This window comes from Parasteatoda tepidariorum, chromosome 6 (genome assembly GCF_043381705.1).
Source record: "Parasteatoda tepidariorum isolate YZ-2023 chromosome 6, CAS_Ptep_4.0, whole genome shotgun sequence".
In the NCBI taxonomy this organism is placed as follows: domain Eukaryota; kingdom Metazoa; phylum Arthropoda; class Arachnida; order Araneae; family Theridiidae; genus Parasteatoda; species Parasteatoda tepidariorum.
In genome coordinates this window covers 1,548,168-1,570,518 of record NC_092209.1, presented here as the reverse complement: position 1 = coordinate 1,570,518, position 22,351 = coordinate 1,548,168, and the positions used below count along the sequence as shown (strand labels likewise).

The 22,351-nt window shown below is 28.1% G+C and overlaps 1 protein-coding gene across 1 annotated transcript in view; it reads right to left on the bottom strand.

Moving 5' to 3' along the window:
- Positions 1 to 309: 309 nt before the first annotated feature.
- Positions 310 to 22,351, bottom strand: part of LOC107445648 (succinate dehydrogenase, subunit A (flavoprotein)) — a 45,530-nt gene continuing 23,488 nt past the window's right edge. Inside the window, exons 9-16 of the mRNA XM_016060089.3 lie at positions 20,680 to 20,815; positions 18,096 to 18,291; positions 16,269 to 16,472; positions 11,279 to 11,371; positions 9,393 to 9,491; positions 8,141 to 8,284; positions 3,592 to 3,702; positions 310 to 1,678 (exon numbers count right to left, since the gene is read on the bottom strand). Of these exons, the coding sequence (XP_015915575.1) occupies positions 1,592 to 1,678; positions 3,592 to 3,702; positions 8,141 to 8,284; positions 9,393 to 9,491; positions 11,279 to 11,371; positions 16,269 to 16,472; positions 18,096 to 18,291; positions 20,680 to 20,815 (1,070 nt within the window). The 3' untranslated portion in view covers positions 310 to 1,591. The remainder of the gene's footprint in view (positions 1,679 to 3,591; positions 3,703 to 8,140; positions 8,285 to 9,392; positions 9,492 to 11,278; positions 11,372 to 16,268; positions 16,473 to 18,095; positions 18,292 to 20,679; positions 20,816 to 22,351) is intronic.

Genomic DNA, 22,351 nt, shown 5'->3' with positions numbered 1-22,351 from the left:
TGTAATTAAGTAATTATTACATCAATTAAAATAACATCTGACAAGCCGGAATTTTTTGATCGCCACTGTATATCGATGAAATGGGGTGATCTGCTTCTTTTTAAATAACACTGCTAAATGAGTGAAGTTCACCCAAACAACTATTTTTTTTCCCATTCATCTTGAACTCTACTTTGTAATAGTTTATACAAAAATAATAATCAAAATTTTATATGTGAAAATATTTAAACAAATTTTTTTTATAGTGTGGTTGCAGAAAAAACATTTTGAAAAATATTCTTTATTAGAAACAAAAAACACTTTCGAGACTAATTTGGTTAAAATTTATTGAAGAAAAATAAAACATAGATTAAAAATAAGTAAAATGTTGATATAATTCAAAAACTGTTTGCAAGTAAGATGAAAGAATTTTTATGACTCTTCACTGGGTTATATATTTATAACTTATTATCCGCCGGGAAAAAAGAGGCCTTATGTAGCAATTAGCCCAAAGAGTATTGGTTGATCATGTCACTTCAAATAAATTTGCCAAAGTGACAATCAAGAACTATAAAAATTATGGGCTCATGCTCCTCCCTCTCCAAGAGGCAGAAAAGAAAGTTATTATCAAATATACCTTTTATGCACTCTCATACTAAAATTATTAAAACCAATAATTTTTCCAATTTATTTAAAGAACAAATAATTCTGAACATGTGTTAGAAAAACAAGAAATAAATGAGAGAACAAAGAATATTTTAAAGATGACGAAATATAAGAAGCTTTTCAGACACCATACATAACAGACATATTAAAGTTAAGCTTCTAAATACGATTGCAATGTATTCTACCTCGCTGGTTTGACACACTAAGACACAATTTTTTATTTCTTTTGTTTCTGACATGAAGATATTCAGTTTGATTGTTAAACTCGTTGTATTAATAAAAAAGTATAATATCTTCAAACAAAGATATTTTAACTTTCAAAATATAACGTAACAGAAGCTCCATAACATAACCAAAAGAAGAAGAAACAGTTTTACAAAATTGAATAGTTTCAAGTAAAGAATTCGCAATCTACCACATGACAGAATAACTAAATATTTTTATAGCAATAAATCTCTCTCTTTTTTTTCACGTTAAGAACTGAACATCTTCAGAAACTATTCGAAAGACATGGAAAACTATTTCCATCAAGTTAATCTGAAACAAAAACTAAACTGAAATGAATCAAGCTTTTCCAATCTTAATTCTAACCTTAATAATTTATATACAAAAAACAATCCTATTTGCTAATATGTTTTGTCAATTAAACTTTTCTCTTATTTCATCGTCACAGTTTGGTATTAGTAAGTGAATCCTTTTGCAATTTCATCAAAAGTGAATAGCAGCATGAAATATGTATCTTTCAGTAAATATTAAAATTACTTTAACCATTATGCATAAAAAAAAACCTCTTCACCAAATCAAACACAGGCAGAATTAAAAAAAAAAATGCACAACAGGAAGAGTTTCAGATCCATACATTTTTAATAAATAAAAAATGCTAGATTATATCACATGGCGTGCTGATACAACACAACTAGGGAAATTAGTCTAAAAAAAAGTTCTTCTAATAAGCCCTGATAGCCGGTGGGACTTGTTTACATTCTTTGGAATCCAAAGTTTCATCGATTACTGGTCTGTACTCGAGTTGAACCTACGAAGAAAACAAAGTGTTTAGTGAGGTATAAAATAGTAGCCATGTAGATATTTTTCTAATAGCATTTAACAATTCAACTATTTTATATTTAGTACATACGAAGTAAGCTAATAAAAATATAACAGTAAAAAGTCAACCTGGAGTCATTGGGACATTAGAAGTCCAGAAAATAGAATTTTTCTGAATAATGGATTTTATTGAGGTAAAAGATCAAAGCTTTATTTATTAAGAAATAAATGAACAAAAATAAACGTCAAATAATTTTAATACTATATCTTTTCTTATAGGTAAAATGACATTTAACTACGAAAAAATATGCGTGATAAAATATTTTTTAAAAAAATGAAATGCTTAATTTTTTTTAAATTTTATGTGAAGAATAAGCACCATTCTTACTAATATTCAAAAAAATATAATATTAAAAAAATAAACTTCATATTTTAAAAGCAAAATAATTTATTTAAGTAGGTACAGTTTCAAGAAGAATTATTAATGAAAATCTTCACAACTGAAACACAAAAACAAAGCCTGTCTTGCATGGGTTTCTAGATATATATATATATCTATACATGTATCTATATTATGTATATATCTATATTATATAGATATGTATTATAATAGTTAGTATATGTACTAATTTTAATATTAATCTCTTAAATGATGATTACAGAAACTATGCTGTAGTAAAAATAAAGGCCGCTGTGAAAGACAAATAATTTTAATTTTATTACTTTATAGCAAACAAGTTAAAAGAATACACTGGGTGGAAAAATTGCACATTTCTAAATACATATATACAATGTAAAAAAGGAAAGAGACTTGCGTATTTTGATTGCTAAAAAGTGTCCGGAAACGAAAAACAGACCTCCCAACATTCTTTTCTCTAGCTTATATTTTCAAATGATTCAAGTCTCAAGTCAGTAGATAGAAAATAATTGTTGGTATTACAATTTACTTTTCATAATTTTAAATTAATCATTTGGTTAAAATACTTTGAATTTTTATCTTAATTAGGAGAGAATATAGAAAACTTTAAGCACACAAACTGAGTTTTCAATCTTAGAATTTTAAAATCTTTGACCAAAAATTAGTACTTGCATAGGCTGTCATGATTCATGAAGGTTATTATTTTCTTGAGAAACAAAATTATTGTTATTTGAGTCATGGTATGAACACTTATTCGCTTTTAACATATCCTCTAACAAATACAGAATTTCCGTAGTGCCTGAAAATATCTTTCTTAGAGATAGCAAATTTAATGTATTAAAATTTTAACGAATTTAAATTAAAAGAATTTTGTTCACTACTACTCATAGTTTAAACAGATACATGAAAGGTCAGATAGCCTAATAGTCATGTCCCTAAGTTCTAATTGAAGTTCAATCAAAGCTACAGTTATGTTTCTGCTTTAATTTACTACTACTGGAAAAAATATTTTACATAAATCTCAAATATAAGAGGGCATGTTTTAATAAAATGAATAAAATTACCATTCAATCAAAAATTTTATTGCTTATTTTCAGCCAAATGCATATAACCTCAGTTAAGTTAAGAAGTCTAAACTTTTCAAGAATAAAATAATAAACAATACATTACAAAATCATAAAAATGAAAACCAGACTTCAATCTAAGAAATTTGAGTTTCCTTAATAAATATATAATAGAAAAGGTCTGGCAATGGAGTCCAAACTTCATGAAAGGAAACAAAATATCAGTAAATTGATATGAGTAGAAAAAGAAAACGATAACAAAACAGAAAATAGTGCTTTAAACAAATATTTGCCGAGATAATCTGCAGCTCTAAATTTCTTCACTAAGTATGACTTTAAAAATAATGTTATAAAAAGTAATAAAAATCTGCCTCTTAGAAGCATTTTATTTCCTGACTTCCAACTGAGTGAGAACTATACCTTTCCATCCTTGTCGACCCAAGAGAGTGTGTGTTTCCTCCAATGCTCTGAAATGGGCTTCTTCTTTTGACCTTGCAAAGGTTTTGAATAATCATACTCATCCATGCGATCCTGAATTAAAATTAACATAACTGAGTACTGAAAAACCATACAACAAAGTAAAAAAAAGAACTGTTTCAGAACTAGGGGTGAACAAAATATATTCCATTCATTTATTATCTATTTTTTTGTTAATGAAAGAGTAACTGTTTTCGCAAAGAACAAGATGTAAAGCAAAAAAAAAAAAAAAAAAAAAAAAAAAAAAAAAAAAAAAAAAAAAAAAAGATAGTTAAAATGATAGGGGGAAAAAAATGATAGATATAGATGTGAGTTTGTTAAATACCCAAAATTATGGTTTTTATAATTTTTTGTTCTTTTTAAAGCATATAAACAGGACTTATCATGCTTATAGTTCAGAGAATAATAAAAATATCGCTAAGTTTCAAAAATAAACTTAAAAACTTAAAATATATCAGTTCTAGAAAAAATATTTGAAAAATTATAAATACTTGGTGGAGAAACTTTGTTGCTTTAAAAAAGTAATATAAAAAAGTTTGCATGGTGTTATATAACAAAATAGGAATTATATTAAATCATTTAAGTTTAAGATTGGACATTTTCAAAAAGAGATTCTAAATAAAAAAACAGAGAATAAGTTTAAAATTCATGAAATGTGTTAAAACTAAGTTTTAAACTCCTTTTTTTTAAAATTTCAGCTATATTGAGCTTGTACATTTAATATGTGTGATAAACTAAAACTACAAATTTCATATTCTAATTTTTAAAGAAATGTATTCATAAAACTATCTCTTTGAAACTAAATTTATCTTTTTTAAAGAAAATATAATTGTTTTGAAATTCTTCAATATTTTATTGAGACTTTTTTTATTTATTAATAAAAAATTAATATAGTAAATAAAATTACAATAAATTAATTTTATTTAATATTTAATTAATAAAGAACATTTAATAAATATTCTTTTTTCCATTCCTGCAAGAAATATTAAAATTCTGATTAGGAATAGAATGATAAACATATAATTTTTAATGGGGAAATAAACATAGTTTTTTTTCCTCAGAGCAGTTTTTTCCCATAGAGAAAAAAGCTTCCCGATCTCATTTAAACTTAGCATACAGAAGTATTGAAACATTTAAGTTAGCATACATTTTATACCCCTTTAAAAACCATACTAATATTAAGCTATAATTCTCAATTCATTAGTAATAATGAAACAAAAACTCATAAATTTGTATTATAATAATTAATATATAAATTTGTCTCATAAATAATCTTATTGGGCATTATTATTATTCAGAAAGATATCATCACGTCACAATTAAATATGGATCAAATAAGGAACTATGTACGATTCATGTGCAGGAAAAGCTGTGTATGATAAACTTTTTAAAATAAATTACATAGGACCTGAAAAACTCTTGTAATTCAAAACTATATTTCTGCCAAAACTTTCCTTGTTTAGATGTTACTTTTAAAATCTCAAAGGCTGGGAATAATGATTAGAAATGTAAATTTAAAGATTACCATAACCACTCTCAAATAAAGAAAACTAAAAAATAACAATTTTAATAATTTATATGTTCAACTGAATGAATTTTTCTTCCTAGTTAATGACGTAAGCGAAATTTAATTGTGTCTTAAATATATGTAATTTTGTATAAAGAAAACCATAACCATGAATTTTCAATAAAATTGATAAATACCCAAGTATTAATGAATTTTAAGTACTTGTCCGGGTAATTGCCCAGAGTATTTACCCTAAGTTATAGAAATTGTGGTAATTTAATTCTATAGGATGGGTACAAGAAAAGTGTCAATATTACAAAATATTTATTAAAAACGTTATTTTTTTAATATATCATCTTGAAAAAATAATTAAACTAAATTATTATTAAAACAACTTAGTAAAATTTTGTGTTTTATTTTTTACATTTTATAGTTTTGGTGCAACATTAATTTAAAAAAAATTAAGATAGACGTGGAAAAAATAATATGTTTATCTTGTAGAATATACAGTGAACTCTCACTACTACAATATCCAATACTACAATAACACTCTTTATTACGATACGATATTCTCTGAAGCAATAAGCCCCTGTAAAATCATTTTTTTCCAAATTTCAACCTTATTTTCTCCATTTATTATTGATCTTCAAATAATGTAAAAAATCTTATTTTATCATCTATTGCCATTTTTTTCAAACTTTTCTGACAAGAGAAGATTCACTGCTGACTACCAAAAGAGCTTCCATTCTTAAAATTGCCTCCCTTATCACTTAAGAAATCACAAATGTAACATTCCTATCTGATTTCATTCTCTTTATGTTAAAAGCTGATCATGAGTCACAAATAACCACAATCATCACACCTGAAAGGGAATTGTTATTTGTAGAGGGTGGGTGGAGCACCATTCACAATGTGCTTTGGACTCAATGCTTACGTTGTTGTTGGTTGATTTGACAGTCAAAAAAATGAATAAACAAGCATCAGATTACTTTCAATAAAAATGGCTTTCAGGTACGTTTTTATCTAATTTTCTGAATTTATTTCAATTGTTCTTAATATTTAAAAATAATTAACACTCAGCAAAAATTGTTTTTGCATAATATATAAATACATTTATAGTTAATACATATATAACTTAGAAATTAAAAAAAAAATCTTATTGTGTCCCCTAAGTATGTAGGCCTTCGATATAACACTATATCCCTCTACAACAATATATTTATTGGGTCCCCAAAATATTGTTGTAGCGAGGTTCTACTGTATAGTTTTTAATGAATAAAATTTTTTTTGATGTTTGAATATGTTACTTTAAATAGTTTTTGTACAAAGTGTACCAAATGGAAAATACAGAGTGATCCAAAAACCTAATACCACCAAGTTTTATAATTATTTACATTTCAATATAGAGACAGTTTATACTGTGTTTTATCCAAACGGTGCTGTTAATAAAATTCATTGCTCAGATTTCCTTCAAACCAATATCATAAGTCAAATGTTTAAATAATGTTTGTTTTCAGCTAGCATTATTATTTTAAGAGATATTCAAGAATGAATGTCGTAAACACAAAATTTCTAAAACTCTTGTTGCATACTCAATCGAAAAAAAACTTAAAATGTTATTCTTTTATAATTTTATCTAATTATAATTTTATTATTTTTGTATTTTTCTCATGTAAAATTAAAATATTTAAGGAATTCTAATCTAACCATATGGTTTCTCAGTTTAGTATAGTAATTGTTTTTGTTTTCACAACTAGAAACCTGTATCTGTACAGTGCAGAACAAAAGAATAAAATTTCTTTTTTCTAATAAACACATATGCAATAATAAAAAAAATAGTTATGTTTATGCATAATTTTACATGTTTTTCATATATTTTATAATTTTTGCCAGCTTTTTAGGGTAAAAAGATAAACAGTTCCAGAAATATCATCTCTGGAATACAAGCAATATTTATAAACTTTTGATATAGTGATTACTAAACAATTCGAATTTTGAATAAAAAATCAAATATTAATCAACAAAACAGTAAAACTAAATGTTAACATATAATTAGTTTTTAAAAGAACTTTTTTTAAATTAAAATATGCTATAAAAAGTTAAAATGAAATCGAGAAAACTAACATCAAGGCAACAATCGTAATGATTCGTCAACAGTTAGTGATTGTAAGAAAATGTGGATTGGTTGGCTTTGATGAGAAAAATAATTCATAGATTTCTTTGGATAAAAATATAAAATCTTTTAGAAAAAAGAGAGCAAAATAAAATCTATTGTTATTAAACTATAACCAACTAATTTTTGGAAATTTTCATGAAGTTAAAAGTGCTAAAACATTTTAATACATTTTGTCAAAAATAAAATACCCCAAAACATGGGAACAAACTTGAACAATAAATGGATCCAACCCGCGGACTAGAAGAAAACTTAAAAAAAAAGAAAAAAAAAAGCTTTTCTAAACAGAAACAAGTATCCTAACCCCTTCTTTCAACTCCACCACAATCTTTGCCTTTCCTAAGCTGCATACTCCCATAGTTTTCAAAGAAGTCAAAAGTTTCTCCATTCATTTAGCAACCATGTTAGAGTTTCATGTTTCATTTTAGTAAACTGGTTTACAATAGAGCAAATTTTGATGCAAGCAAAGTATTGCTAAGTTGACGATATTTCAAATTTATGGCAATGAATTTCTGTCGAAAAAAACTAGGTATAACGAACAGTAAAATAATTTAAATTGAAAAGATTAGTAAATAATTTAATGTAGTATAATACAATTAAGAACATGGAAGAAAAAGTTCCAGATTTCCTTTAAAATTCCCTGATTTTTCCAGGTTTTTATCCAAATTTTCTTGATTTTTCCAGGTTTTCAAGTATAAAAAATTCCCTGATAATTCCAGGTTTCAAAGTCTTTCCAGGTGGGTGTCCACCCAGTGAATAAAATTGTACTGAAACAAATGGAAGTGCAACAGTCTGCTATATAGTTCTCTTACCTTAAAGTCTTCACGTGCATGAGCGCCGCGACTTTCCTTCCTTGCTTCAGCAGAAATCATTGTCTGAACAGCATTCAGCATCAGATTCTGCAACTCAAGTGTCTCCACAAGATCAGTGTTCCATATCAGTCCTTTGTCACACACCTACACACAAAAACTACCGCTTTAAGCATTTCTGTTAGAGAAAGGTAACACACAGTAATCGAGGTGACACATTAGCTTAATTGAAAGAATACTGATTCATTACAATATGATTTCATCCAATGCTTCAAATTAATTTATTTGAATCACTACACTAATATCAACTATAAAAAAGACATTCATAAATTATTATTGATTTTTTTTAATCAACACACAAATTTTCGTTAACAAAAAAACAAGATCTTTTTCTCTTTAAAAAATATATAAAATAGAATTTTTTTTTGTTAAAAGATTTTTGCAAAAATAATTTAATCCTATTTTTTTTATGTATGCCAACTAAATCCCCCCAGAAATGCATAGCTTAATATTATTTAAAAACAATATTATAGAGTAGGTACTTAATAATTTTAACAAAAATGGTAGAAATTATATAAGTACAAATTAATCCATAAAAAATAAAATGGCAGAATTGTTCATGTAAGTTCAATACTCTGACGAATTTGTAGAGAAAAAGACAAAATGTGTCAATTAGATGATTGCTATTTATCAGTAAGATATGAAGAATAAGTCTTTTTTCATGATTTACATACACAAGCTACATATTTATAAGTATTTTTATTCAAACATGAAACTAAATTAGTATAGTTAAAAAATGTTTATTAAATATCAAGTTATTTTAAATACAGCTAACGGAAAATAAAATTTTAAAAGTTTCACATCACTTTAATCCACATTCAGTGTTTATTTTATTATTACTTTTTAGTCCATTTTGAACATTAAAAAATATTTTATATACATCTCTCATTATTTCTCTATAAACCTCTAAAAAATCAACTCAAACATTAAACGCAGCCTTAAGAGTGTATTTATAAATTATTACAAATGAAGAAAAAAATTTTTTTTCCTCTTGTATCAATGATTTTTTTACATGAAAAAAAAAATCTAATAATTTAAATCATGGCAATTTTGGGAAAAGCATTGAATAAAAGAAATATAATTTTCAATGAAATTTAACTGTCTGTGTCATTGATTCTAAGATTTGCTTGATTTTGAGTGATGTTCAACTGATTCAAATTCCCAATTCAGTATTTAGCTCGAATTTATACCATACCTTAAGGTCTTTCTGTTGCTCAAAGCATTCAGATATTTTCTGCACACCTTCCTTCAAACTTTCTCCAGTCCTGAAGACGGCAGCATGACCCTGCATAGTCTGAAAGAAAACAAGCATATAAAATATTCCAGGTGTATTGTAGAATATAGCTTGTTATATATCTATGATTTTTTTTTTGTTAAGTATCGTTTTGCTGTGAGCACTGATAGGTGACGCGTGCATTGCAAAGAGTGTTTGTGTCATGGCTCGGCATTCCTTGTGAACTGGGTTCAGTTGCAGCTGCGTAGCTAAACTGTATGGTGAGTACTGTGTTTTTAAAATGTTCGAATGTAACAAATCTACCACCATGCATGAGATACAATCAGTGATGCGTTTTTAGTCAGCAAAAAACCTGTCTACTGCATACATTAACTGGCAGATTTGTGAAGTTACGTTTTGTGAATTAGCAAAATTCCCTGCTATGCTGACAGGGAATTTTGCTACTCTATGACAATGACTCTCTCCGCAGATTAGATCCCATCTTTATAGAATCTTTTGGTTGGGACCACCCCTCGTCACAGCCCTGATCTTGCTCTGATGGATTTTTATATTTTCCGATATTTCAAACATCATTTTGGGGGCTACATACAACGATGACGATACGTGAAAAAGGCCATGACCTTCAGGTTAATGTAGCAGGTGGCAAGTTTCTATGAAGAGTATATTCTAAATCTAATTGCAAGGTATGATAAGTGATTCCACAAACTTAGAAACTAGGCTGAAAAAAAGAGAAACGTATATAGAATTTGAAAAAAAATTTGCTTTCGTTTGGTTTTTATTTTCAAACGGCCCTTACTTAAAAAATAACCCTCGTGTATATATATATATACACATACTGACCAATGAATTAGAAACCTTAGACTAATATTTAATCTTATCTTCTTATGTACTGATAATAGCTTGTATTTATGAGGACAGAAATTCTAAAAGCTTCTGGGGAGCATTTATGTCCACATAATATCATGCATTGGTTACACAGATTTTAAAATCCAGTAAATGAGATGGAACGAAAGATCACTGTTGAAGGTACCTTAACATGTCCTAAACATCATCTATTAGATTATGATCCAGTTTTCGCATTGGCCAAGGAAGCCGTTGGAAGCCAAAATGATGTTGAATGAACCAACTTTGAAAGCTTCTTGCACACTATACAGTTGCATTATTGCCCGTCAAGTATCCGCCAATTTTGGAGAAAAACATGACATTACAGAATGCACTCAATCTGCCAATATGTCCAGACATTACATGTTTTTGTTGTTTTTCCTCGAGAAACACCAGGGCACCACTTTCATACTATGATGTTACTCCCATTTCCAAACTAGGCAAGATGGGTTCGCTTTCACAAAATTCAACATTAGGGCAACAAAAAAAAGGTGCTTCACTCGTCCACATTAATAATGTCTGGTACTCAGATATCTTCTTTCTTGACACTACAGCAAACACATTCTGGTCTTTCGGGCAAACATGAGAGGCATCCTCAAGGGCATTTGACCACATATTCACCTTCTCGGAAATTCTCTGTGCACATGGAAACCAGTCGAGAAGAACCTAAATTTAAGGGTCTTGCTCATTGAAGCAAAATATAGTTTCTTTTTTGCTGTCCAATTTGATGGAGACGACAGTGATCACGAAAAATTGTGCTCTGACGCCCGAGAACAAAAAGTTTCCAGACAATTATTTTTTAGATAAAATTTATGACATTTAAAATAAAAATACAAAAAAAAAATAGATAAAATTGAGAGGCTAATTGTAAATAGATTAAATAGGTTAATTAAAAATAATATATAAAAATATACAGAAATGATATCTATAAGTGAGATAATTCTAAAGAAAATAAGAAAAAATACTTTTTGCATTTGTAATCTCAGTTGAGATGTATATGTTGATCCATCAGCATGTCTCATTCTGTCTAAATTAGCAACTGATTCTTCACCATCCGTCTAAAAATATTAAAACAATAATCTTAATTTCGTGATGTGTCATTAACACATCAACAAAATCTATTTATTTAAATAATTTTTATGTCTTACAAAAGTTACAAAATGTGTATGAAAGTTAAAGAAAATGCAAATAACCTTTATTACAAGTAATCATCATTAAAAATTAGAATTGCATTTATGATTTGAAATAATTGTCATTTATGATTACCATTACTTATTTATTTTTTACTTCTAATAGCAAGATTAAAAAACAACTACCATAATAAATGCAAAGAACAATATAGAGAACAAACAAAGACAGAGGAAAAAAACAGAGAAAAATAACTGTAGAGACAGTATTCAAAAGATCCTCCAAGTAAACGGTTTATTTGGTTAAAGCTTGAGACACTCAAAAGACTGAACTTAGTTTTTTACTAACTAACACAGTCTAGCCTAGTTCAACAGAACTATATTGTTCAATGACTTCAAAAAGCATCTTTCCTGGAGAATATCAAATTACTTGTTTAATTTTTTTAATAAAAAATATTTACAGATATTTTTAATAGCAAAGAAAAATAAAAGCTACCTCGTATCTCTTTTTACACCATTTGCTAAAAATAAACCACCTATTTTTTTTTTTGTAGTCATTCATATAATATCTTTACATATTTTTCACTTCATAAATTTTTCGTCCTAGCTCTATAAATTTTATTTTTTAAAAAATAATCTCAATTTGAGCATTTTATTCTAATTAACTCAACATTTCAAAAAATGAGGGGAAATACAAACTCAAGCAGATTCAACACTGAAAATATCGGAAGCATTAATATTCCAATTCTTTCATAGCAGCATCGCATCATTACTTATTTATTTTGAAAATTACGAAAAATTATATTTTTTATTAAAAAGCAATATTATTTTAAATTATTTTCAACCAAACATAATTGTTAATTTTTTAAGGAAAAAAAATTTTTTTTCTTCGAAAAATTCAAAAAACAAACTGGAAATATATTCAATGTAGTCTGTTCACTGGCTATTTCTCAAGATTTATTTCAGTTCTCAGTCCTGAAGAGTGCAGGGATGAGAGTAGCCGAAAGGCAAAAAAGCTGAATTTCCACGATAGTAAATTTTACGCAAGCGCAACCCTTTAATAATAAATTTCAGACAGTTTAAGGTAATAAATAATGTGTTGACATACAATTGTGTACTAATCTATTATTATATAAATGATTACATTGATACTTAACATTTAGTGAAAATAAAAATTACCAATTGAAAAAATAAAGCTGGAAATTATATTTTCCCTCAGTTCACATAAGAGATAATTATTACTTGAAAAACTACCTGGTTTAGCAAATTAAAACTACAGAGAATATACATTAATATTTCATTTCTTTTAATAAATACTGTTATGTGATTTACAGTAAATTTATCAGTAATATTACTTCTTAAATTATATTGAAAACAAAAACTTTTACAATGGACCGAATCATTATGTTCATATTATAGTCTAATCTAACTAGAGCCCTTTGAAACATATCAATAACAGTGAAGTAGAAATATATAGTAAGTCCTTAACATACAATTTTGCTATTTAGTTTGAAAAATTACATGACAATCAGCAACTGTTTAGATAATTGTTTTTTATTTGATAAGAATTTTGCATTTTATAGCATAAATAACAGCAATTATAAATAAAATTTTGATGATGAGTTAATTAACCCTTTTTCCAAAAAAAAAAAAAAAATAAATAAATAAATTAAATCTCTTTTTAAGTGATTGCTTTTGTTCGCTATATCTTTTATGCTTGCTATATTTAGTCGGTAGTCCATCTTCAAACATCTTGTGACAAATCCTATTTTTTCTTTTCAAGCACAGAATGTAAGTTTTGAATATATTCCCTTCCGGTTTCTCTGATGTTGTAAGACTTACATATACTAATAATCGTTGTTAGAAAAACAGTCACCTTAATAGTAACTAATTTTTTTTAAAAAATTCCTTCTTACAAGAATCGCGATAGTTGATCTTAAAATTGCGTGAATATGAATAACAATTATGGATTTTGAAATCACATGAATATGAAACTAGATATACGATTTTGAAAATGAGAAAATACAAACTGGGATATAGAATTTTTTAAACGCATAAATACTAATCACGATTCATAATTTTTAGATAGCGTAAATACGAATCATGATGCGTAATTTTTAGATAGCATAAATAAGAATTATGATGCATAATTTTTAGAGTGCGTGAATGCGAATCCCAATGCCTTATTTTAAAATCACGTATAAATACGAAAATCGTTTGATATTATAAACCACATGAGCAAATCAAGACATTGAATTTTAAACTTGAGTGAATACGAATCGCTACATAGGTTTTTAAAAAGGCGCAAATACGATATCGGATTTTTAAATCTCGTAAATAAGAATCGCAACGTACTTTACTCAAATAGCGTGAATAAGAATCGCAACACGCAAATATGAAAAGCTATGTTTGATATTAAAATTGTATGAATAGGAATCGAGATATTAGCAGATTCCAGGCTTGGGACCTCTAAAAGGTTTGTCAGAAGCCGCGTCGTTTAAAGTACTTAAATCGGATTTATCTGGAGGGTGGGTAAAAAATTCAGAAAATCTTATCTGCTGCGTGTAAAAGGGGAGAAAATAGCTAAAATAAGTAAAAATGAGAAAGGATTGGTAGCTATGTAGTTTGAATTTTCTGTCTCTCTTTGAAAATCGGTGAATTTTCTAAAAAAGCGGAATACTTATCAAAAAAAAGTGAAATTTTTAGAAAATCTGAATTTTTGATAAAAAAGCTGAAATTTAAGAGATAAAAGTAAAAAAAGCGGAAATCCGCTAAAAAGCGGAAAAATCTCATACCTGAGAGTGGCATCCACGATTGAGAAGTCGCCATGCATGACCTGTATATCAGGTAACAAAGACAGCAGATAATGCAAGTGCTTTAGGAGACTGCTCTGGTCAGATCTAACTCAGCCACTATTTTATGATTACGATATTTATGAGCTTGAATGCCATACCATCAAAATTAGTGACTGATCTCAATGACCTCCCAGTCTTGCATTTTTGAGAAACCACAGTAAATCATTCATTACAAAAAAAGGGGGAACTTGAGAAACAAATTCAGTTAACAGAGGTATAAAGGTGAAAGGAGTGGATTACAATTGTAACTTTAATTACCTAGTTTGAAATAATAATAGAAAAAGTTCTAAACATAAATTTTTTTTTCTTCTTCTAGTTAAACTAAATAGTAATATAAATATATTAAATATTTTTTTTCTTTTAATGGCATAATCTTTAGATAATGTGTTTTATGTTAATGGGAAGCAAAAACTTTCTGATTCAAAACATCAACAGCATCCATTAATTTTAACCCCTCAAATCTCTAAATTCACGTCCTAGTGGTTTAAGTGTATGAAGGTTTAGTGCAAATCAAAAATTATTAAGGGTAAACCTTATGTCTTCTTTAGCGACACAAAAACACTTAAAATTTCTGCAAATGCTGAACTATGCAACACTGTAAATTTAATACAAAAGTTATTTAAAAAAAAAAATTTATAAATATCATTATGTGTAACAAAAATGCGATTTCATGTACTTATGGAAAACTAATTGCTGAATCTTTTCATGTATTAAGATTTAATGAATGATCAGAAAGATAAGAAATAAGTGATTTATGTTATTTAATTTATTTCATGAAAATATTTCTTAGAGTTTTCTACAGAACAGAAGAATGTCACATAAATGAAAGTTTAATATTTTTTTTTTAGAAAAAGAAAAAAAACAACAACATTGGACATAGTAATGTACATACTCATCAAATACATACATATTTTGATAATATATGTAAGCATAAAATATTCAGAAGCTCTCGGAAAAAATAACTATTTTTGGAGGAGAAATTGAGAAACAGTTAAAGACACTGAAAATTTTATGAGCGAAAAATCGGTATTAAGATATCAATTTATATGCCATACATATTTCATATTGAACATTAATTTTTGGAACTAAGATTTATAATTAAAATAACTACAGAACTGAAGCCATCACAATCAACACACTACTGACAAGCCTTTTTGATTTTCAATGCATGAAATATGCTTGTAGAAGAACATTTCTGATTATTAGCTTTATTTAAAGAAGGGATGTGTCATAACATAAAATATATAAACATTGAAATATTTGACCTATAGAGCATCAAATCTCTAGCCACTCTCTTTCAAAGTTAAAAACCCTATCCTGATCCTATCCAAGCGTATTAGTTCTTGAAAGTGTACCTATCTAAATTTATTCACAATAAAACAAGCAAACGAAAATTTCCTTCGGCAATAAATATTTTTAATTAATGATTGATGAGCCACGGTGGCTCAAAGGATAGAGCATTCGCTTTCCATTGAGGTGAACCCGGGTTCCAATCCTAACGATGGCTGATCGATAGGCATTCCGCACCCAGCTCCCATCGACCACATTGCTGACATAAAATATCCTCAGAAGTAGACAAATCATGTGTTAGAGTCCCCTTGCTATCAGGCTAATCATGAAAGGTTTTATTCTCCATGTAAAGAAAATGCTGGTTAGTTCCATCAAAAAGTCCTCCACAAAGGCAAATTTCTCAGAATATGCCAGGACTTTCCTTGTTTTCTGGATTGGGTTCAAAATGACAAGGCTACGGAGTTTAACACTGGTAGTTGTAAACCCAAAAATTGGGTCAGCTGTTCATTGATGGTAATAAAATTAATGATTACTAAATCATAAAGAACTACAGTCTTTGGGAACATCAATACATACTTCTATAAAACAGATGGTTAGGAAGCTACAAATTATAAAGATTATTTAAATAGAGATCTATAATTGTTAAACATAAAATATTCAATGCATTTACACTTAATACTTACAGAGTGGAGATCTAAAATGGAATCACCAGGTTTATCTTCTTCTGCAATGGAGTGAGCACAGGCTCTTCCAAATACAACCAAATCCAGGAGTGAGTTTGCTCCCAGCCTATTTGCTCCATGCACAGAAGCACATCCAGCTTCTCCACAAGCATAGAGACCTGGTATAATTTTATCCTCCTTCTTTGCAGGATCATAGGTTATAACCTAAAATAAATATTGAATTACCCCTTAATTATTCACGGTAAAAAGTTTTTTTTTTTAATCACAAGAAAACTCAACCAAGCAAAATTGTATGGAAGGGAAGGAAAATATTAAATATGCATTTAATCATCCTTATTTATTTTTAACAGGGTTACCACTTAATTTCAGGAGGAAAAAAAAATCCCTAACTTTTCCAGGTATATCAGGAAAATTTCGATGAAAATCAAAACCATATTTTATCTATACCATGCAATTTTTCTTCAGACAACTTAGATTTTTTACTTGTAATGTCCGCTTTGCGGAGAATGTACGTAATGGTTTATTCATAGAAGATTCCCAGGGAATTAAAAATATGTCCGTATTGAGAGGCGTCTGTCTTGCAGGAGTGTCCATAACAGGAGGTTTCACCGTATATATATATATAAACAATTGTCATAGGTATCAGAATTACTTAACTTGGATCACAACAACTGATTACTGTTACTGACAATTCTGAGACTGATTACTTTCTAGGTATGATTAGGTTTTCAGGATTTTTTTAATAAATTACAATTTCCCCCGACTATTCCCTGCTTTTTAGAGGCAAAATAAAATTCCCAGACAATTCTAGGTTTTGCCTGCCTTAAGTGAACTAATGAGTGATATCTATTCTACTTGGCAACACTTTCAAAATACAATGTTGATACCCAATCAAAAAAATTAAGATATAGGAAGAGTTTTTTGGATTTTTTCAGACAAAATTATACTAATACAATCCAGAAATAATAATTTGCTTTGTAATAATGTGTAAGTCACTCATATGACTTTCAAATAAAATCTAAATACAGCATGCATTTTTATAATTACAGCTTAATGTGTTACTGGGTCCCGCATAGTAAAAGTAGTCCTGCAACAGCCCGCAGTGGTCCAAGGGGGAACCATTGCATAATAATATAAATGTAATAGCATAGTAACCAGCATAATATTTTCTAGTTTCTGTGACTTGTTATCCAAAATTAGTAATATATCCCTACTTTAAGGTGTAAGAAAATAAAATTTAAAGAGTTAAATTTCTTCTAATTTAATGAAACAATAATTTTATACTCCCTTGTTTTTAAAAGGCATTATGCTATATACTGCAATATGATGTTATCATCAAAAGTTTGCTTAAAACAAAAGACATCTAGAAAAAATAATCGAATATTTAACCTAAAATCCAAGGAAAGAGAGGAAAAAATGGCAAAAATTTACAGTTTATAATTATTGTATTTTAAATAATTCTTGTAGTGGGCCAAAGAAAAAAATCAGGACAACATTTTTCTAAAAAAACAGGGAATTTTCAATAAAACCAATTCAGAAGTGTAGTAGGACAGGCACATTAAAAAACCTTGAATCAGAACAAAATGCAGTTTTTTGTTTGTTTGGTACCAACTGAATTTTTACCATAAGAGATTTCATTGAACTGAGGCCACAAACAAGTTAACCATTGAGAGACTACTCTCAAAAGTTCTGAGATATATTGAAGAGATTTCAGTTAACTAAATGTGATTTACAAGGATGTCTCACTTATTCTGTCTACAGATAATTCACTGTATATTATTTCATAAACCCCTTCACAGATTCAAAATGTTGTTGACACACACATACCTGTCCTCTGTAGTTTGTAGGCACCCCACCCATGTTGTAGTGAACTGTGGGTAAAACAGGGATGGGTTCCCGAGTAACGTCCACACCAGCAAAGATCATGGCCGTTTCTGATATACCGGGAAGACGGGTGGCCAACTGCTCGGGAGGAAGATGATGGAGCTGGAGAAAGACGTGATCCTTTTCTGGACCACACCCTCTTAAAAGAAACAAACATTATTTTAACTCTACAAATACAAACACAGATTGGAGAGAATTCAGTAAACTAAACGTGACTTCAGAAGAGGTGGTATACTAATGAAGCAAAAGCAAAAGCAAAAAAGCAAATTTTAAGCATGTCATTATTTTTAAAAAGTTTTAAAGCCTTATAACTAAACTGTTTTAAATGTTTACATCAACCGTACAAGAATTAAAAAAAAAATTTATTGTATTAACTAGAATGTCACAACTGTTTAAGAAAACTAAAAAAAAAAAAAAAAAANAAAAAAAATTGATAAAAATTAATTTTAACCAACTTCAACAACTAAGTACACATTGCCCGTAGCTCACTTGTGGATTTAGTTATAATGTGAAGTTTTTTACAAATGACATTTTAAATCATGTATAATAGAACAACTGGATGGTAGTAAGAAGAAGAGGTTAATGCGTAGGCAATACTTGATGTCTAGAACAGGGATGAGATTAGCAAAAAGGCAAAAAAGCTGAATTTCCACGATAGTAAATTTTACGCAAGCGCAACCCTATAATAATAAATTCCAGACAGTTTAAGGTAATACATAATGTGTTGACATACAACTGTGTACTAATCTATTATTATATAAATGATTACATTGATACTTAACATTTAGTGAAAATAAAAATTACCAATTGAAAAAATAAAGCTGGAAATTATATTTTTCCTCAGTTCACATAAGAGACAATTATTACTTGAAAAACTACCTGGTTTAGCAAATTAAAACTACTGAGAATATACATTAATATTTCATTTCTTTTAATAAATACTGTTATGTGATTTATAGCAAATATATCAGTAATATTACTTTTTAAATTATATTGGAAAAAAAAACTTTAACAATGGACCGAATCATTATGTTCATATTATAGTCTAATCTAACTACAGCCCTCTGAAACATATCAATAACAGTGAAGTAGAAATATATAGTAACTCCTTAACATACAAAAATTGCTATTTTAGTTTGAAAAATTACATGACAATCAGCAACTGTTTAGATAATTGTTTTTTATTTGATAAGAATTTTGCATTTTATAGCATAAATAACAGCAATTATAAATAAAATTTTGATGATGAGTTAATTAACTCTTTTTCCCCCAAATTTTTTTTTTAATTAAATCCCTTTTTAAGTGATTGCTTTTGTTTGCTATATCTTTTATGTTTGCTATATTTAGTCGTTAGTCCATCTTCAAACATCTTGTGACAAATCCTATTTTTTCTTCTTTGCAAGCACAGAATGTAAGTTTTGAATATATTCCCTTCCAGTTTCTCTGATGTTGTAAAACTTACATATACTAATAATCGTCGTGAGAAAAACAGTCACCTTTATAGTAACTAATTAAATAAAAAATTTACTTCTTACAAGAATCACGATAGTTGGTCTTAAAATTGCGTGAATATGAATAACAATATTATGGATTTTGAAATCACATGAATATGAAACTAGATATGCGATTTTGAAAATGAGAAAGTACAAACTGGGATATCGAATTTTTAAAACACGTAAATACAAATATGAAAAGCTATGTTTGATATTAAAATAAAGTGAATAAGAATCGAGATATTAGCAGATTCCAGGCTCGGGACCTCTAAAAGGCTTGTCAGAAGCAGCATCGTTTGAACTACGAAAATCGGATCTATCTGGAGGGCAGGTAAAATATTCGGAAAATTTTATCTGCTGCGTGAAAAAGGGGAGAAAATAGCTAAAATAAGTAAAAATGAGAAAGGATTGGTAGCTATGTAGTTTCTGTAATTTTCTGTTTCTCTTTGAAAATCGGTGAATTTTCTGAAAAAGCAGAATACTTATAAAAAAAAGTGAAATTTTTAGAAAATCTGAATTCTTGATAAAAAAAGGTGAAATTCAAGAGATAAAAGTGAAAAAAGCGGAAAAATCTCATCCCCGCTAGAAGTAAAGAATAAAATCCCCTTTGATTCTAAAATGTACAGAGCACAAAAAAAGAAACACCCTGAATGTCTTCTGATCTATTGATCGGATTTTCATGTACGAGGACTTAATCTTAATGGTTCGAGCAGATTAGTTAGTGCTAAGAAAAAATGCTAATTAGTTAGTGCAGTTGATATTGTAGTTACGAAATTAAACACAAAAACATAAGGTAAGAGAAAGTATGTTTTCTGTGATTTTGTAGGTTTATATATCTAGCGCTCTAACTAATTGGTACAATCAAAATGAGGCCTTGTCATATAATTTGATGTTAAGATTAAGTCCTAGTAAGTAAAAATCCTATCATTCTATCAAAAGTTATTCAGGGTGTTTCTTTTTTCTAACTTTTATTCTGTTCTTTATTTTGCACACTGTACTACACCAGCATATTATGATACTGCCGAGTTACTTACCTTCCTTCCCTTATTTCGATAGTCATGGCTCGCGAAACTACATCCCTGGATGCGAGATCTTTGGCAACAGGAGCATATCTCTCCATGAATCTCTCACCCTCACTATTAATCAGGAAGCCACCCTCACCCCTACAGCCTGAAAGAAAAAAACAATATTTTTAGGATAATCAATTAAGAAAACTTTGTTTCATTTAACTTCGAACATACAAGAAAAAAATCTTGACATTTTAAAATTTTTAGAACTATATTTTCATAAATCAAAACGATGCTTTCATATTATTTGAAGAACATAAAATAATTTAATTGACATGCTGATATACTGAACAAGCAAAATTTACGATCAGAATAAAATTTGTGAAATCACAAATATAAACTAGAAGAATGAATTGCAAATCATTTATTGAGTCAGGGAGTTTGATTTAATAAGAAACACATCTTTAAAAAGTTGTTAAGCAGTATTAATTTTGATTGAATGTATAAGAGCATAAAAAATTGACACAGATATTATCTCAATAATTCACAACGTTGCATATCATGTTAAATTATTTGGAAAAATCTTTTAAGAGTAAAGTTATTCTCTAATTAGGAAGCAATCAGAACAATCAAATTTTCTCCCTTTCAAGGTCATTTTTATGCTACTATACACTGTAGACAATTATATAATAACATTTATAATAATCCGCTGTGCATTTGTGCAAACATAATTTTACAATGGATAAAAACACTTTAGCAAAGTGTCCTTCTTTGAAATAAGGAAATTTTACAATTGATATTAGAAGAGATATGATGCAGTTGACGAACAGAGGCACATTTTCTTTTTTTAAATGTTTTATTGTTCTTGTTTTAATGAATTTATTATTATTGTTATGAAGTTAATTGCTGTTTATTGATTTATTTATTTTTTATTTTGTTGCATGGATTTTGTGCAAATAGAGCTTATTAAACAGTAATTTTCAAATGTGCGACTCAAATGTCTCATTTCTTAATATCGCATGAAAATATAGAGATTTTTAAAAAAACATATGGGTATGAGCAGCAATAGCTGTGTAAAAGTCTACTGAAAAAATTGTGGCATTGTTGTGTTAAAAAGTGACTACCTATTAAATGAATGAATTGAATTTTGCATGTCGCAATAATGTATAAACAATAGAGGAATTCTCAAAGTTTATTGAAGGTGTGCTTTTCTCCACAAATCCATGTAAGAAGTCATTATCGCACGTGAATGAGAACATAGGAAGACAAAAAAAGAGGGTCCCGTACGGGTGGAACAAAAGATTCGTTACCGAAATTTTGTGTAAGTAATGAAATTTAAATTTCAGATTAGTGAAACTCTAGAAAAATTTTGTCTGACATTTTGTTAAAACTAATACATTTTAACAATGGAATGAGGTATAGCACATCATTTTTTGTTAAATATAATGACATAAAATTAATGACTGAAGAAAGTACATTATAATTTTGTAATTTTCTAAAAAATAATTTATAAAACTTTATTTAAAACTAATTTTATTAATTTGTAGTTTTAAAATAAATATTTCATAAGTTAGTAGTACAATTAATTAGTTCTTATTTATTAATAATAGTTAAAATAATAAAGCTATTTTAAAGCTACTTTTCTGAAAACTATTTTCTAAATAGAAATGTATTCTTTAGCATTAAAGGAAAGAAGCCT